Source organism: Antennarius striatus, chromosome 6, assembly GCF_040054535.1.
Source record: "Antennarius striatus isolate MH-2024 chromosome 6, ASM4005453v1, whole genome shotgun sequence".
Lineage (NCBI taxonomy): Eukaryota > Metazoa > Chordata > Actinopteri > Lophiiformes > Antennariidae > Antennarius > Antennarius striatus.
In genome coordinates, this window is record NC_090781.1 from 26512747 (window position 1) to 26533078 (window position 20332).

Here is a 20332-nt window from a genome sequence, read left to right on the forward strand (position 1 = left end):
ATTTATGAGAAATGTTTTTGTTTGTCATCAATAAATGAACAGAAAACAACATGATTCAGCATGACCTTTAGTGACCTTTGGTGACCCAACAACATTCAGTCCAAACTTATTATTATGTCGTCAGGACAACAGAACAGAAGCAGTAGAAGCAGCTTAATCTGTACATGCGGTATCTATTGCTTCGTCTGTCCACTCCTGGAAGAGGGGTCCCTCCTCTAGTCTTCCTGAGGTTTCTCCCATCCATTTTTTCCCCTGTTAAAAGGGTTTTGGGGGGAGTTGTTCCTTATCCGATGCGAGGGTCGCACTGCTTGCAGTGCACAAAGGTCAGAGGGATATCGTCCATGTGCAGATTGTAAAGACCTTTGAGACATTGTTTGTGAATCTGGGCTATTTAAAAATAAATAAACTTGAAACTTGAAACTTGAAACATATGACTGAGTGACATGAAACATGTTTAACTCATTGGCTGCCAGCTATCAGAGTAGAGTTCCCCATACCGCCAGCGTTTTGGAGCATCTTGAGTGATCCTTCAAGGCCCACAGAATTCTGACTTTTATGACTATAGACACTGTGAAAGTACCAGAAGAAAGTCTAGATTCTCTTCTTTTGTCAGGCGAAAACATTTGTTTCCAGTCTCTTGGGTTCTTTAGTTATTGGCAGTAGAACATCAGGTGGTTTCAGCAAAAATCTGACCAAAAACAGTGAAAACCAGATGTTTGTGAGCAGAATGGAGACTAACATGCTAATATTTTAGCTTTAGTGACACCTCAAACGTCTCAACAGTTGTTTACCTCGATAAAAGAACAAGAACAACACTGAAAAGAAGGATTTTGATGGAAAAACATTTTTTAAAGAATATACAACTACATTTGACAACAACAAATTATTATTTTAGCTAACCTAGTAGCACTGAAGCTATCACGATCTTGACTCTTTCTCCTTTTGACTATCATGAAACATCATGAGTTTGGTGATTGTCTTCTAGGTCTCTTCATATCTTATTCTTTTTTTTGATGCCAATCGTTCGACTAAGCACAGCACTACTGCCCCCCACAGGGGATCAGTTCACACCTACTCTGATATACAGTAGGAGCAGGATATTGATAGAAAAGCTCCGACAGACCCCGCCCCTCCCACTAAAACTCATAATTGACATCCATAGATGGCAGCCAATGAGTTAAAGAAGTCACAGAGTGAACCAATCAGTACCAGGTGACCCTGAACGCATCAGTACCAGGTGACCCTGAACGCATCAGTACCAATTGGCGCTGAACGCATCAGTACCAGGTGACCCTGAACGCATCAGTACCAGGTGACCCTGAACGCATCAGTACCAGGTGACCCTGAACGCATCAGTACCAGGTGACCCTGAACGCATCAGTACCAATTGGTGCTGAACGCATCAGTACCAGGTGACCCTGAACGCATCAGTACCAGGTGACCCTGAACGCATCAGTACCAGGTGACCCTGAACGCATCAGTACCAATTGGTGCTGAACGCATCAGTACCAGGTGACCCTGAACGCATCAGTACCAGGTGACCCTGAACGCATCAGTTAAAGGTGACCCTGAACGCATCAGTATTCAGGGTCACCTGCGTTCCTTGAGTCTCGTACTTCCGAATGCTGTCAGCCAATAGCATAAGCGTACGGAATCACATGACTGCCTACTAAAAGTGCACGATGAGGTCCAACTACAAGCCATGCGTCTTGACACGTGAACAAACTCAGGGGTTAATTTAGAATGAATGAATGAATGAATGAGCTGTGATGCAGTCAGGTCCCCTCAGACGGGACTAAACCTGAACCCCCCCGTGTGACAGGATGGGTTTGTCAATAAACAGATGGGGGAGTAATCAATAAACAGGCCTCATTTAGGGTCGGTCACTGGTAGGTTACTGGTCAGTCACTGGTCAGTTACTGGTAGGTTACTGGTCGGTTACTGGTAGGTTACTGGTAGGTTAGTGGTCGGTTACTGGCAGGTTAGTGGGCGGTCACTGGTCAGTTACTGGTCGGTTACTGGTAGGTAACTGGTCAGTTACTGGTAGGTCACTGGTCAGTTACTGGGCGGTCACTGGTCGGTTACTGGTAGGGTACTGGTAGGTTACTGGTCGGTCACTGGTCAGTTACTGGTAGGTTACTGGTCGGTCACTGGTGGGTCACTGGTGGGTTACTGGGCGGTCACTGGTCGGTTACTTGTAGGTTACTGATCGGTCACTGGTCGGTTACTGGCAGGTTAGTGGGCGGTCACTGGTCAGTTACTGGTCGGTTACTGGTAGGTCACTGGTCAGTTACTGGTCGGTCACTGGTGGGTTACTGGTCGGTCACTGGTCAGTTACTGGTAGGTTACTGGTCGGTCACTGGTCAGTTACTGGTCGGTCACTGGTCGGTCACTGGTGGGTTACTGGGCGGTCACTGGTCGGTTACTTGTAGGTTACTGATCGGTCACTGGTCGGTTACTGGCAGGTTAGTGGGCGGTCACTGGTCAGTTACTGGTCGGTTACTGGTAGGTCACTGGTCAGTTACTGGTAGGTCACTGGTCAGTTACTGGGCGGTCACTGGTCGGTTACTGGTAGGTCACTGGTAGGTCCTGTGAGCCTAAATTCATATTTAATACAAAGTGAAAAAGACAGGAAACATTTTCCACAATGTGAAAGATGAAGATGATGAAGATGATGATGATGAAGATAATGATGATGATGAAGATGATGATGATGAAGATAATGATGATGATGATGATGATGATGATGATTATGATGATGATGATGATGATGATGATGATGATGAAGATAATGATGAAGAAGATAATGATGAAGATAATGATGAAGATGATGAAGATGATAATGATGATGAAGATAATGATGATGATGAAGATAATGATGATGATGAAGAAGATAATGATGATGATGAAGATAATGATGACGATGATGATGATGTTCTGATGGAGCTTCAGGATCAGGGCCAATCACACCAAAATGCTAGAGGATTTGGGGTTTTCTTTAGCCTGATGCCCGTGGTCTGTAGAACATTAACAACCGTGGGTTCAGAGGTCACGTGTCGTGTTAACATGACTCAGCAGATCTCAGACTCAGACAGTTTGCTCTGATGTCACTTCGTGTTGGCGTCACCTGCAGCTGTCTGTGTAGGTTCTCAGTCATCAGGTCTGGGTATCCAGAAGCTGTCTGAGTCGATCCACTGGACGTTAAGAAGGTTGTTGGAGACGTTTGGTCTCTCATCCAGGAGATGTCCGTGAACTTCTGATCAGGAAACGAACCTACAATGCCTTTCTGTTCATTGATTGAACCCACAATGCATTTCTGTTCATTGATTGAACCCACAATGCATTTCTGTTCATTGATTAAACCCACAATGCATTTCTGTTCATTGATTGAACCCACAATGCATTTCTGTTCATTGATTGAACCCACAATGCATTTCTGTTCATTGATTGAACCCACAATGCATTTCTGTTCATTGATTGAACCCACAATGCATTTCTGTTCATTGATTGAACCCACAATGCATTTCTGCTCATGCAGACGTTCACCAACATGGAGACTGAAGACAATTCAGGTCAGGTTAAAGTTAGAGCAATGTAGACCCCCCCCCTACACACACACACGCACACGCGCACGCACACACGCGCACACACACACGCACACAAACAAGACACACACACACACACACATAATTAATTTTATATTTCAGTTGTTTTGGTTCCGTGTGGTTGTGTTCCGGTGGGACACTTATTGGGGGTGCACACACCAGTCATGGGGGGAGGGGTGAGTCCCACTGGTTCGGTGCTGCCGACACTTTGTGTTTCTATCTCCTTCATTGTCCGTGTTTCTACAGCGGGTGTGACTTGGTAGTGAACAGAGGCTGTTCGTCTCTGTTTAAATGTTATTGACTTATTTATTGGGTGGTGCACTGGGGGGCGCTGTCGCCTCACTTCACCCCGGCTCCGTGTGGAGTTTGTATGTCCCCCCCCGTGTCTGCGTGGGTTCTTCCGGGTTCTCCGGCTTCCTCCCCCCTCCAGAAACATGCGCTTCAGGTTAATTGGCCGCTTCAGATTGTGCGTAGGAGTGTGTGTGTGTGTGTGTGTGTGTGTGTGTGTGTGTGTGTGTGTGTGTGTCTGTGTGTGTGTGTCTGTGTGTGTCTGTGTATGTGGCTCTGCGGTGCACTGGCATCGTGCCTGGAGTGTCCCCCACCTCTCGCCCTATGCCAGCTGGGATAGGCTCCAGCTCCCGTGACCCTCTACGGCGGATACAGCGGCGGTACGTGAAGATGTACGTATGTTTATACTGGTGATGTCATTTATGTTAATTAGTAGAGGCTGAGGGTGAACTAACGGCTCGCTGAGGGTGAACTAACGGCTCGCTGAGGGTTTCAGGCCAGCGTTACCCCAGCCCTGACAATGTGCCCCGGCCCTGACGATGTGCCCCGGCCCTCACGATGTGCCCCGGCCCTCACGATGTGCCCCGGCCCTCACGATGTGACCCGGCCCTCACGATGTGCCCCGGCCCTCACGATGTGCCCCGGCCCTCACGATGTGCCCCGGCCCTCACGATGTGCCCCGGCCCTCACGATGTGACCCGGCCCTCACGATGTGCCCCACCTTTTGCGTTACAGAGATACATAAAACACACCAGATCTGCTCCACGTCTCCTGCGGTTCTTCAGCCATCCACAGTAAAGTCATCACCGCCATTAGAAACGTAACGGGCCGGTTAACGTCTGTTACACAAACATCACTGCTAACACTGTTAGCACTGCTGCTAACACTGTTAGCACTGCTGCTAACACTGTTAGCGCTGCTGCCACACAGTGATCTCCCTGAGGCTATTTGGGGTCCATCAGCTCCACCACAAACCCTGTGCACTATGGGATAAATGGTGACTCTAAATGGAGTTGATGTCTGTGTAGGTTCTCAGTCATCAGGTCTGGTTCTCCAAAAGCTGTTTGAGTCGATCCACTGGACACTAAGAAGGTTCTTGAAGACGTTTCAGTTCGAACTGAAGAAGTCTCCTGGATGAGAGGATCCAGAGGATCGACTCAACAGCTTCTGGAGAAATGGAGTTGATGTTGTAAAGATAATGAATTTGACCATCAATCAGAATATTAATGTTATTGTGTTTTTCAAACACCTGATGCTGCTGTGTCACACCTGACAGGTTCGTCACACCTGACAGGTGTGACGAACAAGGAGACGTCACACGTTTGACTTTTAACCAAGAGGAAAGAAACGTTCTTTAAACACCATTAAATGTTGTCTGGTATCACAAGCTGTGTGTGTGTGTGTGTGTGTGTGTGTGTGTGTGTGTGTGAACTATGAACAAAGGAGACGATGGCTCATCAGGTGGTTTTTATTTAGCCACTGGTTCTGGTTTTACATCATCATTCTGCTCTTCATGATTCTGATTATGCTTTTCTGAATCTCCTGCATTTTGATGCCATAAATTATGGGATGCAGCAGAGGAGGGAAGACAAAGAAGCTCAAGCATAGGAAGACGTTGATGGGGTTGGGAACGTTGTTGTTCAGCCGGTTGTAAATCACGCCGAAGAGGGTTGCCACGGTGAAGTTGATGAAGGTGAGCAGGTGGGGGGTGCAGGTCTTCAGTGCCCTCCTCTGGGACGCCCGGGGTGACTTCAGGGTCACGGAGAAGATGTGGAGGTAGGACAGGATGACCAGCAGGCAGGGGAACACGATGAAGCCCACGGCACAGCTCAGCCCGTAGGCGCTCACCACCGTGGTCCTGGTGCACGCCAGGTTGGCGATCACCAGGCTGTCGCACAGCAGCTTGTCCACCGCCCGTCTGCACAGACGCAGGCTGGAGGTCAGGTACACCTGCAGGGCGGAGAACAAGCTGAGGATGAAGTAGAGCGCCAGCAGCATCCCACGCAGCCGGGCGGGCGTCATGATGGCGTGGTAGAGGAGGGGCTTGCAGATGGACACGTAGCGGTCGTACGCCATCAGGGCCAGCAGGCAGAAGATGGAGGTGCCGTACACGTTGGTGAAGAACACCTGCGTGAGACACGCCTGCAGAGACGCCTCCTGCCGGCTGCTCACCAGGTGTTTGATGATGTTGGGGCAGACGGAGGAGCTGCCCATCACGCCGCACAGAGCCAGGTTGACCAGCAGGACGTACATGGGCCGGTGCAGGTGCGGCTCCACGCACACCACCACCACCAGCAGCAGGTTCACGCACACGCCTGACACGTACAGCACGAGGAAGCAGGCAGCCAGGCCCAGGTTGTGCAGACCCAGAGCTGAGTAGATGGTGAAGACGATGGGCCGGGTGGGGTCCGAGCCGTTCATGGCTGCAGGGGGGCCACAGGTTCCAGCGCCTCAGCTGCTCACAGCTCCATGTGGACGCGGAGGTCTCCTCCTCCTTGTCTCCAGTCGCTGAGGAGAAGCTGCTCTTAAGAGCATCTGGAGCTCCTCTGGGCTCCTGACGTCACCAGACGGCACAGGACCAACCCTAACCTAACCCTAACTTTAACCTCACCTAACTCTAACCTAACTTTAACCTAACCCTAACTTTAACCTAACCCTAACTTTAACCTAACCCTAACTCTAACCTAACCCTAACCTAACCCTAACTCTAACCTAACCCTTACCTAATCTAACCCTAACCTAACCCAAACCTAACCTAACCCTAACTTTAACCTAACCTAACCCTAACCTAACCTAGCTTTAACCTAACTCTGACCTAACCCTAACTTTAACCTAACCCAACCCTGACTTTAACCTAACCCTAACACTAACCCTAACACTAACCCTAACCTGACCTAACCCTAACTCATTCATGACTTTATTTATAAGACTCATACTGTTAATAACACTTAAAACATGTCTATGTCTATCCTCACACTGTTTACATGAGACCGTGGTATCCTACGACGTCACCTCCCTGTTCACATGTGTCCCCACAACGGAGGCGGTGGAGGCAGTGAGACAACGGCTTTCACAGGACACCACCCTCAGCGACAGGACAAACCTCAACCCCGACCAGATCTGCAAACTTTTGGACCTCTGCCTCAACACCACCTACTTCCAGTACAGAGGGAACTTCTATAGGCAGAAACACGGATGTCCCATGGGCGCGCCGGTTTCTCCTATCATGGCCAATTTGTACATGGAAGAGGTGGAACACAAGGCCCTCACCTCGTTCAACGGAACGTCACCAAGACACTGGTTCCGGTATGTGGACGACACCTGGGTGAAGGTAAAAATCCACGAGGTGCAACCTTTCACCGAACACATCAGCAACATCAAGTTCACCAGAGAGGATGTGAAGGACAACAGTTTTTCCTTTTTGGATTGTGAGGTCAGCATAAAAGATGACAGAAGTCGGAATGTAGGGGTATATAGGAAACCAACACACGGACCAGTACCTGCTTTTTGACTCTCACCACCCACTGGAGCACAAGCTGGGCGTCATCAGGACCCTGGAAAACAGGGTTGATAGGCTACCAACCAGTGCCCAAGACCAGGTGAAAGAACACCAACACCTGGAAGGGGAACTGAAAACCTGTGGAGATCCTGACTGGACCTTCGTGAAAGCCCACACAAGATCCAGAAAGGAGAACAACCCCGTGAGGACGGAAGAGAGCAGACAATGGTTTAGTGATCCGTTTGTGTCTGGAGTGTCGGACAAGCTGAGGAGGATCTTTAACAAACACCAGGTTCCTGTGTATTTTAAGCCGGGTAACAACCTCTGACAGAGGCTGGTCCACCCAAAAGACCCCCTACCACACAGTTAGAAGACCAATCTGGTGTATGCAGTTAAATGCAGCGAGGAATGCTGAGACGTCTACATGGGGGAAACCAAACAACCACTACACAGGAACATGGCTCAACACAGAAGAGACAACACATCAGGACAGGACTCAGCAGTCTGCCCCCCCTCAAGGAAGAGGGACACTCACTTCAGGACACAGATGTTCAGATCCTGGACAGGGAAGATAAATGGTTTGAGGGAGGGGTGAAAGAGGCCATCCACGTCAGAGTGGAGGAGCCATCTCTGAACAGGGGGGGGGGGGTCTGTGACATCACCTTTCTCCCATTTATAATCAGGTCCTTTGAAAACTCCCAAAAAGATTGTCTCAGATTGACCCAGGTGAGGTGTCTCATGCTAATGACCCTCATTAGCATACAAAGGTGTAAGTCACATCTCAACGACCCCCTTTGACACCCCCACCAACAATCGTTGAGGAGCCAGACGGGTTTAACGACGGTCGTTGGGATGTGAAAAGCACTGACCACACCCCACAGGGTCAATAATCTGACCACACCCCACAGGATTAATAATCTGACCCCACCCCACAGGGTTAATAATCTGACCACACCCCACAGGATTAATAATCTGACCACACCCCACAGGGGTAATAATCTGACCACACCCCACAGGGTTAATAATCTGACCCCACCCCACAGGATTAATAATCTGGGACATGATCAGCCCCCCTCTGAACTGAAGAAGTCTCCTGGATGAGAGACGAAACGTCTTCAAGAACTTTCTTAACATCCAGTGGATCGACTCACCAGCTTCTGGAGAACCAGACCTGATGACTGAGAACCTACACAGACAACTGTTTATGTTTCCTAACACTATAGAAATAGCGTTGCGTACAAATGCTGTGTACTCCGGTTGCCAAGCAACGACATTTTATCGCCAGATTCTCTGTTCTGAGTCTCTGCAATGACAATAAAAGGAAGTTTCAGTCTAACTCTAACCTAACCCTTACCTAACGTAACCCTAACCTAACCTAGCCCTACCCTAACCCCTTACCCTTGACCCCTAATCGTAATACTAACCCCTAATCCTAACCCTTAACCCCTAAACCTAACCCTTATTCACATATGTCAAGCCCGGGGGCCAAATCTAGCCCGCAAATGAATTTTCTATGAACCTCTTGATGTTATTTAATTATTATTAGAACCGGCCACGGTCGCCTGTTGGTGTTTTGCCTGCACCAACACTACATTCCCCACAATGCAACGGTGTCCCGCAAAGGCCCTGCAGGCCTCGGTTTCATTATTCATCAGCCTTCAGAGCAGAGGTTAACTTTCAGCTCCCCCCTCCTTAAAATGTCAAAACGGAAGGTGGAGCTGAGAACAAAGGGGTTTCGGGCCCGGGGGGGTTAGAGGTCATGTTGACAGAGGTGAAAGACAAACCTGTGTGTGTGTGTGTGTGTGTGTGTGTGTGTGTGTGTGTGTGTGTGTGTGTGTGTGTGTGTGTTTGTGTGTGTGTGGAGACAGTCTGAAAGAACAACCTAAGAGGCCCATCAGACGTCTCTGAGACACAGATGTGATCGTTCTTAGAAGGAAGTTCATTGTTGTCTGTTTACCCGTTGGAAGATGTTTTCAATTGAAATGACAGAACCATCAGAAAATATTGATTATTCATGTAATCATTCAATCATATACACTGCCTTGGATATTGGTTCAATAGGCTCTGTGCAGTCATTTCAGTATGATTTGATAAACAGTGAACCAGTCCGGCCCTCGGCTTGAAGCTCATTTGGTTCTCTGGCCCTCTGTGTGTTTGACTTTGACATCCTGCCCTAACTCTTTTCGGGTTGGTTACCTAACCTTAACTGTTACCCTAACTCTTTTCGGGTTGTTTACCTAACCTTAACTGTTACCCTAACTCTTTTTGCGTCGGTGACCTAACCATTACTGACAGTCCCCATCCAGCTCAGGCCCCCCCTGAACCCCCGTACCAACAGTTCTCTGCTGCGTGGCCAACAGGAAGCGGCAGTCAGCGGTGTGGAGTCAGGACACTCAGAGGAGAGCTGAGGTCACTGTGGATGGAGAAGGTCCACAAACAACACAGGAGCACAAACAGCTCATTAAGCACGGCCACTAAGGATTACCCACAATCCCCTGAGCAAACACCTAATGGGTTGTTGATGAAAGCAGCTTCAGCCTCCTGAGTGTCCAGCAGGAGAGAAGCCTTAGCGGACGGAGCGGACGACACCAACAGGGGCAATTAGTGAGGAATGCAAGTAAACAACAACAAACAATACGTTAGAGTGTGTGTGTGTGTGTGTGTGTGTGTGTGTGTGTGTGTGTGTGTGTGTGTGTGTGTGCGTGTGTGTGAGTGTGTGTCTTTCTGGTGAGGAACTGTTATGATGCTTTCATTCTCATGATTCTTCACCATCAGTTCACTAGCAAAATGTTTCTCCGTGTCAGTCTATCTTCGTCCTCTCTAACACCAACTGGCCCCACGTCTTCCCCACCACACCCAACCCTTCTCTCTGGTCTTCCTCTTCTCTCCTTGCCTCCAATCTGTCCATCACTGTCTCCAATCGCCAATGAGCCAAATTCAGAAGGAAACTGGTTCACTTATTTTGGACTTGTGTGCACACTAAACACCGTGGAGGTTGTTAGACTGGTCGGTGTTCATAGTTGTCCTTTCTTTTCAGCTTGTTAGAAAGATGTTTTGTTTGGATTCATTCATTTTGAAAAGAAAAACTTCTGTTTTCTGTCGTCTGTGATCATTCCTGTATTCCTGTAAACTATAAATTTGTAAATCCAAATTCTCAAATAAAAGTCCATATTTCTTATGGCTGACTGCCCATGTGAATAAATTTCTTTACATTTTCAATGTGATAATAACAAGTTAATTAAAATTTATAATGACTCAAAATAATTTGAGTCATTATAAATTTTGTGGCACGGTGGTGCAGTGGGTGGCGCTGTCGTTGCACAGCAAGGCGGTTGTGGGTTCGAGTCCCACGCTGTGTGGAATTTCTATGTTCTCCCTGTGTCTGGGGGAGTTCTGTCCGGGTTCTCCGGCTTCCTCCCCCCTTCAGAAACATGAACCTCAGGTTGATTGGCCGGTCCAAATTGCCCCTAGGAGTGTGTGTGTGTGTGTGTGTGTGTGTGTGTGTGTGTGTTTTGTGTGTCTGTGTGTCACTGCAGTGCACTGGCATCGCGCCCAGAGTGTCCCCCGTTTCACGCCCTGAGCCAGCTTTGATAGGCTCCAGCTCTCCGTGACCCACGACAGTGGATGAAGCAGGTAGGAAGATGGATGAATGAATGACTCCAAGTTTTCGAAGTTATTTATTATTATTATTATTATTATTATTATTATTATTATTATTATTGTTGTTGTTGTTGTTGTTGTTGTTGTGTGTACTTAAAATTCTATGGCTCTAAAGAAAAGGTACGTTTATGTTACCGGAAGGGACTCTAATACAACCCGGAAGTGATCTTTGTGTTTCCGTGTTTAAATTCGCTCCTGGGGTTGAAGCGGAACTTCAGTCTTTTGTTGGGACACCGGGTCCGCGTTTCGCGCCGGAACCGCTTCCGGTTGTGTTGTTTCTTTTGTCGTTCGTTTTGTGTCTCCTGTTAGCTTCCTTCTAGCTTTCGCTGGCCGCTGGCTGCTGGCCGCTGGCTGACGTCAGCCGCCATGGCGTCTGGAGGCGGAGTGGTCGCTGCTCAGGTCGGGGATGTCGAGGAGGACGCGTCACAGCTCGTGTTTCCGAAAGGTCGGTGAACCCCCACAGACGTGTGTGTGTGTGTGTGTGTGTGTGTGTGTGTGTGTGTGTGTGTGTGTGTGTGTGTGTGTGTGTGTGTGTGTGTGTGTGTGTGTGTGTATCCGAAGCGTCTGCTTGAAGTCATTGATGGACATGAAACCGGGTGTAAAATGTCCCGTTCTAACCCGACTAGTTAGTTCAGATGACATTGTGATCTGCAGTGAGAGCAGGGAACAGGTGGAGGAGAAGCTAGAGAGGTAGAGGTTTGTCCTGGAAAGGAGAGGAATGAAGGTTAGCCGCAGTAAGACAGAGTACATGTGTGTGAATGAGAGGGACCCAAGTGGAAGAGTGAGGTTACAGGGAGAAGAGATCAAGAAGGTGGAGGATTTGAAGTACTTAGGCTCAACAGTCCAGAGCAATGGAGAGTGTGGAAAAGAGGTGAAGAAGCGTGTCCAGGCAGGATGGAACGGGTGGAGGAAAGTGTCAGGTGTGATGTGTGATAGAAGAGTTTCAGCTAAAATGAAAGGAAAGGTGTACAAAACTGTGGTGAGACCAGCGATGTTGTTTGGTCTAGAGACAGTGTCCCTGAGGAAAAGACAGGAGACAGAGCTGGAGGTAGCAGAGATGAAGATGCTGAGGTTCTCTCTGGGAGTGACCAGGATGGATAGGATCAGGAATGAGTACATCAGAGGGACAGCACATGTTAGAGGTTCTGGAGATAAAGTCAGAGAGGCCAGACTGAGATGGTTTGGACATGTCCAGAGGAGAGATAGTGAATATATTGGTAAAAGGATGCTGAGTTCTGAACTGCCAGGCAGGAGGCCTAGAGGAAGACCAAAGAGGAGGTTTATGGATGTAGTGAAAGAGGACATGAAGGTAGTTGGTGTGAGAGAAGAGGATGAGAAGACAGGGTTAGATGGAGGACACTGATTGGCTGTGGACACCCTGAATGGAAAAGCACAAAGGAGGAGAAGATGTTGGTGCAGGGTAACTCACTCTTTGTGAGACTAGTTAGTGCAGTGAACTGTGTTTGCAGTGGAAGGCCTGAGCATTGGGGGATGAGTGAGTCCAGAGAACTACAAACATGGCTGCCTTGTCCCTGCAGAGTTTGAGAGTGCGGAGACGCTGCTGAACTCAGAGGTCCACATGCTGCTGGAGCACCGGAAGCAGCAGAACGAGAGCGCCGAGGACGAGCAGGAGCTGTCCGAGGTCTTCATGAAGACGCTGAATTACACGGCCCGCTTCAGCCGCTTCAAGAATCGGGAGACCATTACAGCCGTCCGCAGGTGAGCGCCGCGCCTTCCGGGGCTCAGCTGGGGCTTCTGGTCCAGTCACATGACCGCTGTGCTTCTGCCTCCAGCCTCCTGCTGCAGAAGAAGCTCCACAAGTTCGAGCTGGCAAGTCTGGCCAACCTGTGTCCCGAGGCTGCCGAGGAGGCCAAGGCCCTGATCCCGAGGTCAGTCACCCTAAGGCCCCCCCGGGTCAGTCACCCTAAGGCCCCCCCAGGTCAGTCACCCTAAGGCCCCCCCCGGGTCAGTCACCCTAAGGCCCCCCCCGGGTCAGTCACCCTAAGGCCCCCCCGGGTCAGTCACCCTAAGGCCCCCCCGGGTCAGTCACCCTAAGGCCCCCCTGGGTCAGTCAGCGGCTTCAGAGCGTTTTGACAGAACTTTCTAGACCCCCCAGAATGTTCTTCCCGTAAACACTGAACCCACCACCCGCTCTTCTGTTCTTTGGTCATGGGGAGTTGAACACAGACCTGACCCTCTGTGGACACCAGGTCTTCACTCCCAAACTGTGGAAACCGTCTGTGTGAAACGCTGAGTCAGCAGTACGGTGTCTTTGGTCGTGGAACCTCCAACATGTGAGCGGAGGGTTTCTCTAGAACACAACACACAGCTGCTGATGGTCCAATCGTTTATTTATTCTGTTGATGACAGGGCGGGGTCAGTCTACTGTGTCAGCAATAGTGGATCTGGGGAGTTCCACCGTCGAGTGGAACCCTCATCACGGTGGAGTGGAACCTGGAGGACCAGCAGATGTTCTCTGTTCCAGCTGCTGGTTCTGTCCTGCTCCAGAGAGTCTCTGGTGTCGTCCTGATCCCATCCAAAGGCAGCACTGCTGTCCCCTACAGGGGGCCGGCGTCACCACAGGGTGGAGGTCTGGTGCTGCTAGAGGGCCAGGAGGACAGCCCTGATGCTAACACTGACTCTCTGTGTTTCCAGTCTGGAGGGGCGCTTTGAAGACGAGGAGCTGCAGCAGATTCTGGACGACATCCAGACCAAGAGAAGCTTCCAGTACTGACACCAGTACTCACACCAGTACTCACACCAGTACTCACACCAGTACTCACACCAGTACCGACACCAGTACTGACACCAGTACTCACACCAGTACCGACACGAGTACCCACACCAGTACCGACACGAGTACCCACACCAGTACTGACACCAGTACCCACACAAGTACCAACACGAGTACTGACACCAACACGAGTACTGACACCAGTACCCACACCAGCACTGACACCAGTACCCACACCAGTACTGACACCTGGACCATCAGGACCGCCTTCAGGTCCACGTCTTTCAGAATATCTGGCCTGATTGATTCCCACAGTTTTGTCTAATCATGTGATCGATGACATCATGTCCTCCACCACAGTGCTTCTCTACATGCACTTCCTGCTTCTGTCACAATAAATGTTGCTGTGTTTTCATTGGTTGTATCTTGTGGTGGGCTCCTGAGGGTTGTGATGGTTGTTTGAAGGTTGGTTTCCACAGGAAGTGGGACAGGAGGAGGCCCCTCACACGTTGATGCAGTACGCCGGCGCATCATGTAGGGTGTCCACGGCTTCAGGCAGGACTCCGGCGGATGTTGCCACCATCCTGATGGAGGTCCTGCTGAACAGAGCGTTCTCGTAGCCAATCAGCTGCCTCCAGAAGCCGGCGTTGGGTCTGATGAACGGCCGACGCTCCAGAACCAGCTGGTGAGCCTGACGGAGGCTGAGACCTTCACACCTGGAACAGGACGCGCGTCGGGAGGTGGTGGGGTGAAGTCAGCAGACACAGGTGCAGATGGTTAGGGTCAGGGCAACGGAGGCTTACCTCATCAGGTAGGCCATGACCAGGGCAGGGGACCGGCTCCGGCCAGAAGCGCAGTGCACCAGCGTCGCCCCGGGTCGGTTTTGGTGGATCTCCTCAGCCACTGAATGGAAGTAGAGACTCAGGGGGGCGTGGGGTTGGTCCTGGACAGGGACGTGGAGGACACGCAGGTTGTCCATCGGGGGGTAGGACACGCCCTCCAGCCCGCTGGCGTTCACGATGAGCGTGATGTTCCGGCTGGAGAGGACGCCCGGGTTAAGGGCCGGGTCCAGACCACTGAGGAACAGTCCAGGACACACCTGAGAGACCGCCATCAGCTGCTGGCCTGCACCTGCAGGGCGGCGCCGAGCACAGGGTGTCTGGGTCAAGTGGTGGTCGAGAACTACTGGTAACCCTAAAACCAACTCAGGAGAACTAACCCTAACCCCAACTAACGTAAATACCCCCGATGAACTAACCATAACTTGAACTAACCTAACTCCAGATGAACTAACCCTAACCCTAACTAACCCCAGATGAACTAACCCTAACCTAACTAACCCCAGATGAACTAACCCTAACCTAACTAACCCCAGATGAACTAACCCTAACCTAACTAACCCCAGATGAACTAACCCTAACTTAACTAACCCCAGATGAACTAACCCTAACCTAACTAACCCCAGATGAACTAACCCTAACCTAACTAACCCCAGATGAACTAACCCTAACCTAACTAACCCCAGATGAACTAACCCTAACCTAACTAACCCCAGATGAACTAACCCTAACCTAACTAACCCCAGATGAACTAACCCTAACCTAACTAACCCCAGATGAACTAACCCTAACCTAACTAACCCCAGATGAACTAACCCTAACCTAACTAACCCCAGATGAACTAACCCTAACCTAACTAACCCCAGATGAACTAACCCTAACCTAACTAACCCCAGATGAACTAACCCTAACCTAACTAACCCCAGATGAACTAACCCTAACCTAACTAACCCCAGATGAACTAACCCTAACCTAACTAACCCCAGATGAACTAACCCTAACCTAACTAACCCCAGATGAACTAACCCTAACCTAACTAACCCCAGATGAACTAACCCTAACCTAACTAACCCCAGATGAACTAACCCTAACCTAACTAACCCCAGATGAACTAACCCTAACCTAACTAACCCCAGATGAACTAACCCTAACCTAACTAACCCCAGATGAACTAACCCTAACCTAACTAACCCCAGATGAACTAACCCTAACCTAACTAACCCCAGATGAACTAACCCTAACCTAACTAACCCCAGATGAACTAACCCTAACCTAACTAACCCCAGATGAACTAACCCTAACCTAACTAACCCCAGATGAACTAACCCTAACCTAACTAACCCCAGATGAACTAACCCTAACCTAACTAACCCGATGAACTAACCCTAACCTAACTAACCCCAGATGAACTAACCCTAACCTAACTAACCCCAGATGAACTAACCCTAACCTAACTAACCCCAGATGAACTAACCCTAACCTAACTAACCCCAGATGAACTAACCCTAACCTAACTAACCCCAGATGAACTAACCCTAACCTAACTAACCCCAGATGAACTAACCCTAACCTAACTAACCCCAGATGAACTAACCCTAACCTAACTAACCCCAGATGAACTAACCCTAACCTAACCCCTGGAAGATGTTAAAAGCTAAAGTAGTTATAAAACGTACACACATACTGTACACACACACCCACTATATTGCCAAAACAATCATCATTTTTAGGAGGTAGTCACGTGATGCCGTCAGCGCATGCTATTGGCTGACGGCATCCGTGTGTGTGCTGCGTTCAGAGACTCACGGACTGCAGTGAACTTCTGTGTATTAAAAAACACTTTAATAGAAAATGCACCATTAAAGAAAAACACTTTTCTTTAATGGTAAAGTGCTTTAAACAGTCAAGTGTTGTAAAGGTAATACGGATAGAAGCTGGTTTAATGTCAGTATGGGGGGGGGGTCAGAATCATTTAAATGACCCTGAATGTGGTTTGTCCCTGTATTGCAGAATGTAGTTTTTCACGGGTGTTCCTGAGTAACCATGAGGAACAAGGGGTCACGATCAGAAACAGGAAGTGTGTGGGAACGCCAGCGACGCAGCCACGAGGTGGTGGGCCACCTGAGAGGGCGGGGTCAGGTGGTGGGCCACCTGAGGGGTGGGGTCAGGTGGTGGCCCCCCTCCTGAAGGCCTCCAGACTCCAGGGGGTGTCCACACAGCCAGTGGCTTTCCACGGCTGCATCCAGCCAAGGCGTCAGTGCCGCCGCCACAGGGACCAATCACGCCTCTCGACCTGCCGTCTGATGACCAGTCTGGGTTTGGTGGTTACCATGACAACCATACCTGTCGCACTGCATTGCCTCTTGTGTAACGTGTGAGTGAGTCACGACAGGTGAGTGTAGACCACTGGTAATAGTGTGTGTACACACACACACACACACACACACACACACACACAGTATTGTATGTTTATACAGTTGTGTTCAAAATAATCCTCAACAGGAACAAGATAAATCGTTTTTGTTAGAACTGTAAGTTGAACACCGTCAGCTTGTCTCTGGAGGGTTCAGTAAAGGTGTCAAACTGAATGAAGAACTGAGAGGGTGTGTTCACACTGTGAAATAAGTGTTAGCAGGGCCCTGACTTCAGGATCTAAGTCACTGGACATTGTAGATGCTGGCTGTGTGTCTTGACAAACCGAGTAAAACAGGTCAGTGATGATCTCCAGGAGCATCAGAGAAGGTCTAAGGTGGTCTGTGAGTCCTGTTACCATCAGACGACTATGTGAAGCCCTCTACCAGCAAGAAGCCCCCCCCAACTACTTTTGGACCGATGGGAGTCAGACTGTTGTTTTGGGTTTAAGGACCACAGTCAGCCTGTCAGACGACCCCCCAACACTGAATTCAATCCACAGTGAGGACAGTTCACATGGTGTTGGCATCAGATGTGTTGGTCCTGGTTATCACACACCAGGGATCAGTGTGAGTCCACCAGGACTCTGGCAGTCGTCGTGTTGAAGAGGAGACATCCTTTAAATGTGTGTTCAAACACAACGGCAGCAAACCTGTAAACGGAAAGTCACGGATCCAGACTAACAGCATCCAACTAATGGAGTGTCCAGCACAATCACAGACCTCAACCCCAGAGAAAACTAGTGGGCTGACATTCAAAATGTTCAGGGGGCAAAGCCAAGAAAAGCAGAGGCATTGTGGGACGTAGAACAGTTGTCCTGGGCTGGAGTTCGTGTTGATGCAGGAAGTCGGTCGAGTCCGTGAACCACAGACGTGAAGACAAACCGGTTATGACACTAAATATTAGTTTAAAGTTCTCAGCAAAGTTGATTTTTAAAGAATCTCTTAGTTTATACATTGTTGAGTTTCCAAACACAGATGTCAACACTGCTTTTTTCTCTTAAACATTTTGATTTTCTGTGAAATATTAAATTCAATGACTTTCCAATTTTCTTGCTTTGAATAGAATATGCAGTGTTCACTAAAGTACCGTTTATTTGAAGAATATTAACATTTACTCACCATTTTAAAGACACTGCTATTATTTTGAGCACAACTGGACATTTATATTATATATATATATATATATATATATATATATATATATATATATATATAAATCAGTACAGACCAAAAGTTTGGACACCTTCTCATTCAAAGAGTTTTCTTTATTTTCATGACTATGAAACTTGTAGATTCACACTGAAGGCATCAAAACTATGAATTAACACATGTGGAAATATGTACTTAACAAAAAAGTGTAAAACAACTGAAAATAAGTCTTATATTCTAGGTTCTTCAAAGTAGCCTCCTTTTGTTTTGATTTCTGCTTCACACACTCTTGGCATTCTCTTGATGAGCTTCAAGAGGTAGTCACCAGAAATGGTCTTCCAACAGTCCTGAAGGAGCTCCCGGACATGCTTAACACTTGTTGGCCCTTTTGTCTTCACTCTGCGGTCCAGCTCACCCCAAACCATCTCGATTGGGTTCAGGTCTGGTGACTGTGGAGGCCAGGTCATCTGGCGCAGCACCCCATCACTCTCCCTCTTGGTCAAATAGCCCTTACACAGCCTGGAGGTGTGTTTGGGGTCATTGTCCTGTTGAAAACTAAATGATGGTCCAACTAAACGCAAACCAGATGGAATAGCATGCTGCTGCAAGATGCTGTGGTAGCAATGCTGGTTCAGTATGCCCTCAATTTTGAACAAATCCCCAACAGTGTCACCAGCAAAGCACCCACACACCATCACACCTCCTCCTCCATGCTTCACGGTGGGAACCAGGCATGTAGAGTCCATCAGTTCACCTTTTCTGCATCGCACAAAGACAAGGTGTTTGGAACCAAAGATCTCAGATTTGGACTCATCAGACCAAACCTGATTTCCACAGGTCTAATGTCCATTCCTTGTGTTCTTTAGCCCAAACAAGTCTCTTCTGCTTGTTGCCTGTCCTTAGCAGTGGTTTCCTAGCATGAACTCATCCTCCGCAGCAGAGGTGACTCTTGGTCTTCCTTTCCTGGGGCGGTCCTCATGTGAGCCACTTTCTTTGTAGCGCTTGATGGTTTTTGCCACTGCACTTTGGGACACTTTCACAGTTTTCCCAATTTTTCGGACTGACTGACCTTCATTTCTTAAAGTAATGATAGCCACTCGTTTTTCTTCACTTAGCTGCTTTTTTCTTAGCATAATACAAATTCTAACAGTCTATTCAGTAGGACTATCAGCTGTGTATCCACCTGACTTCTGCACAACACAACTGATGGTCCCAACCCCATTTATAAGGCCAGAAATCCCACCTATTGAACCTGACAGGGCACACCTGTGAAGTGGAAACAGCTTCAGGTGACTACCTCTTGAAGCTCATCAAGAGAATGCAGAATGTGTGCAAAGCAGTAATCAGAGCAAAAGGTGAAGAAACTACACTTAGAAGAAACTACAATATAAAGCGTATTTTCAGTTGTTTCACACTTTTTTGTTAAGTACATATTTCCACATGTGTTAATTCATAGTTTTGATGCCTTCAGTGTGAATCTACAATGTCAACAGTCATGAAAAGAAAGGAAACTCATCGAATGGGAAGGTGTGTCCAAACGTTTGGTCTGTACTGTACACAGTAGATATATATAATATACACACACAGTATATATGAATATATAATGTGTGTATATATATACACAGTACTATGTGTGTGTATATATGTATATTTACACACACAGTACGGTGTCTATACGCACGCGCACACGGTGTAGCCGCAGTGTGACACGCCCCCATGACGTCACCAGCGGAGAAACGCTCAAAAATCAAGCGAACTTCGAAGAGAACACGTGACCAAAACATGACAAAAACGTGTTAGACGTGAGAGTCGAGGCCACGCCTCCAGGGAGACCGAACCGGAACCCCGGAACGGTCGGAACCCGGAAGGTCAATCCCAGTTCTGGTTGATCCACTTGATCACGATCGATCTGTACTTTTACCGGACCGGCAGCACACGGAGCCCCGACCTGACAGACAGCTCTCACCTCTTGTTCCGCGGGTTCGTTCAGGGTTCGGGTTCGATCCGGGAATCACGACTGGCTGATTGACGGTCAGTGACTCCTTCAGTCATTGGATCTAAACCCACCAACCAATCAGAACAGGTTCCTGGGTTCTGCAGAACAGAGGGCATCTGTCCGGCGGGCCGCGAACGCAACGCGAACC

At 48.6% G+C, this 20332-nt stretch overlaps 3 protein-coding genes and 1 pseudogene across 5 annotated transcripts; 2 read left to right on the forward strand and 2 right to left on the reverse strand.

The window, feature by feature from the left end:
- Positions 1-5368: 5368 nt before the first annotated feature.
- On the reverse strand, positions 5369-6542 carry or60a1 (odorant receptor, family 60, subfamily A, member 1). The gene has a single exon (XM_068317970.1). It carries the CDS (start codon positions 6312-6314, stop codon positions 5385-5387), a length of 930 nt encoding a protein of 309 aa, XP_068174071.1. The 5' UTR covers positions 6315-6542; the 3' UTR covers positions 5369-5384.
- A 195-nt stretch (positions 6543-6737) lies between these two features.
- On the forward strand, positions 6738-11094 carry LOC137596294 (uncharacterized; annotated as a pseudogene).
- A 161-nt stretch (positions 11095-11255) lies between these two features.
- Positions 11256-14056, forward strand: polr2d (RNA polymerase II subunit D). Of its 2 annotated transcripts, XM_068316669.1 has the most exons (5): positions 11256-11497; positions 12591-12771; positions 12846-12941; positions 13708-13820; positions 13893-14056. In XM_068316669.1, exons 1-4 carry the CDS (start codon positions 11419-11421, stop codon positions 13784-13786), a joined length of 435 nt encoding a protein of 144 aa, XP_068172770.1. In that variant the 5' UTR covers positions 11256-11418; the 3' UTR covers positions 13787-13820; positions 13893-14056. The 2 variants fall into 2 exon arrangements, with proteins under 2 accessions (XP_068172770.1, XP_068172769.1); XM_068316668.1 differs by having other exon boundaries at positions 11259-11497; positions 13708-14056.
- Positions 14057-14099: 43 nt separating this feature from the next.
- Positions 14100-20290, reverse strand: LOC137596295 (dual specificity protein phosphatase 14). 2 transcript variants are annotated; one of them, XM_068316667.1, is made up of 3 exons: positions 20155-20290; positions 14590-14917; positions 14100-14502 (listed from the first exon to the last, which is right to left on the reverse strand). In XM_068316667.1, the coding sequence occupies exons 2-3, from the start codon at positions 14898-14900 to the stop codon at positions 14289-14291; spliced, it is 525 nt and encodes a 174-aa protein (XP_068172768.1). In that variant the 5' UTR covers positions 14901-14917; positions 20155-20290; the 3' UTR covers positions 14100-14288. The 2 variants fall into 2 exon arrangements, with proteins under 2 accessions (XP_068172768.1, XP_068172767.1); XM_068316666.1 differs by lacking the exon at positions 20155-20290 and having other exon boundaries at positions 14590-15103.
- Between the last annotated feature and the right edge of the window lie 42 nt (positions 20291-20332).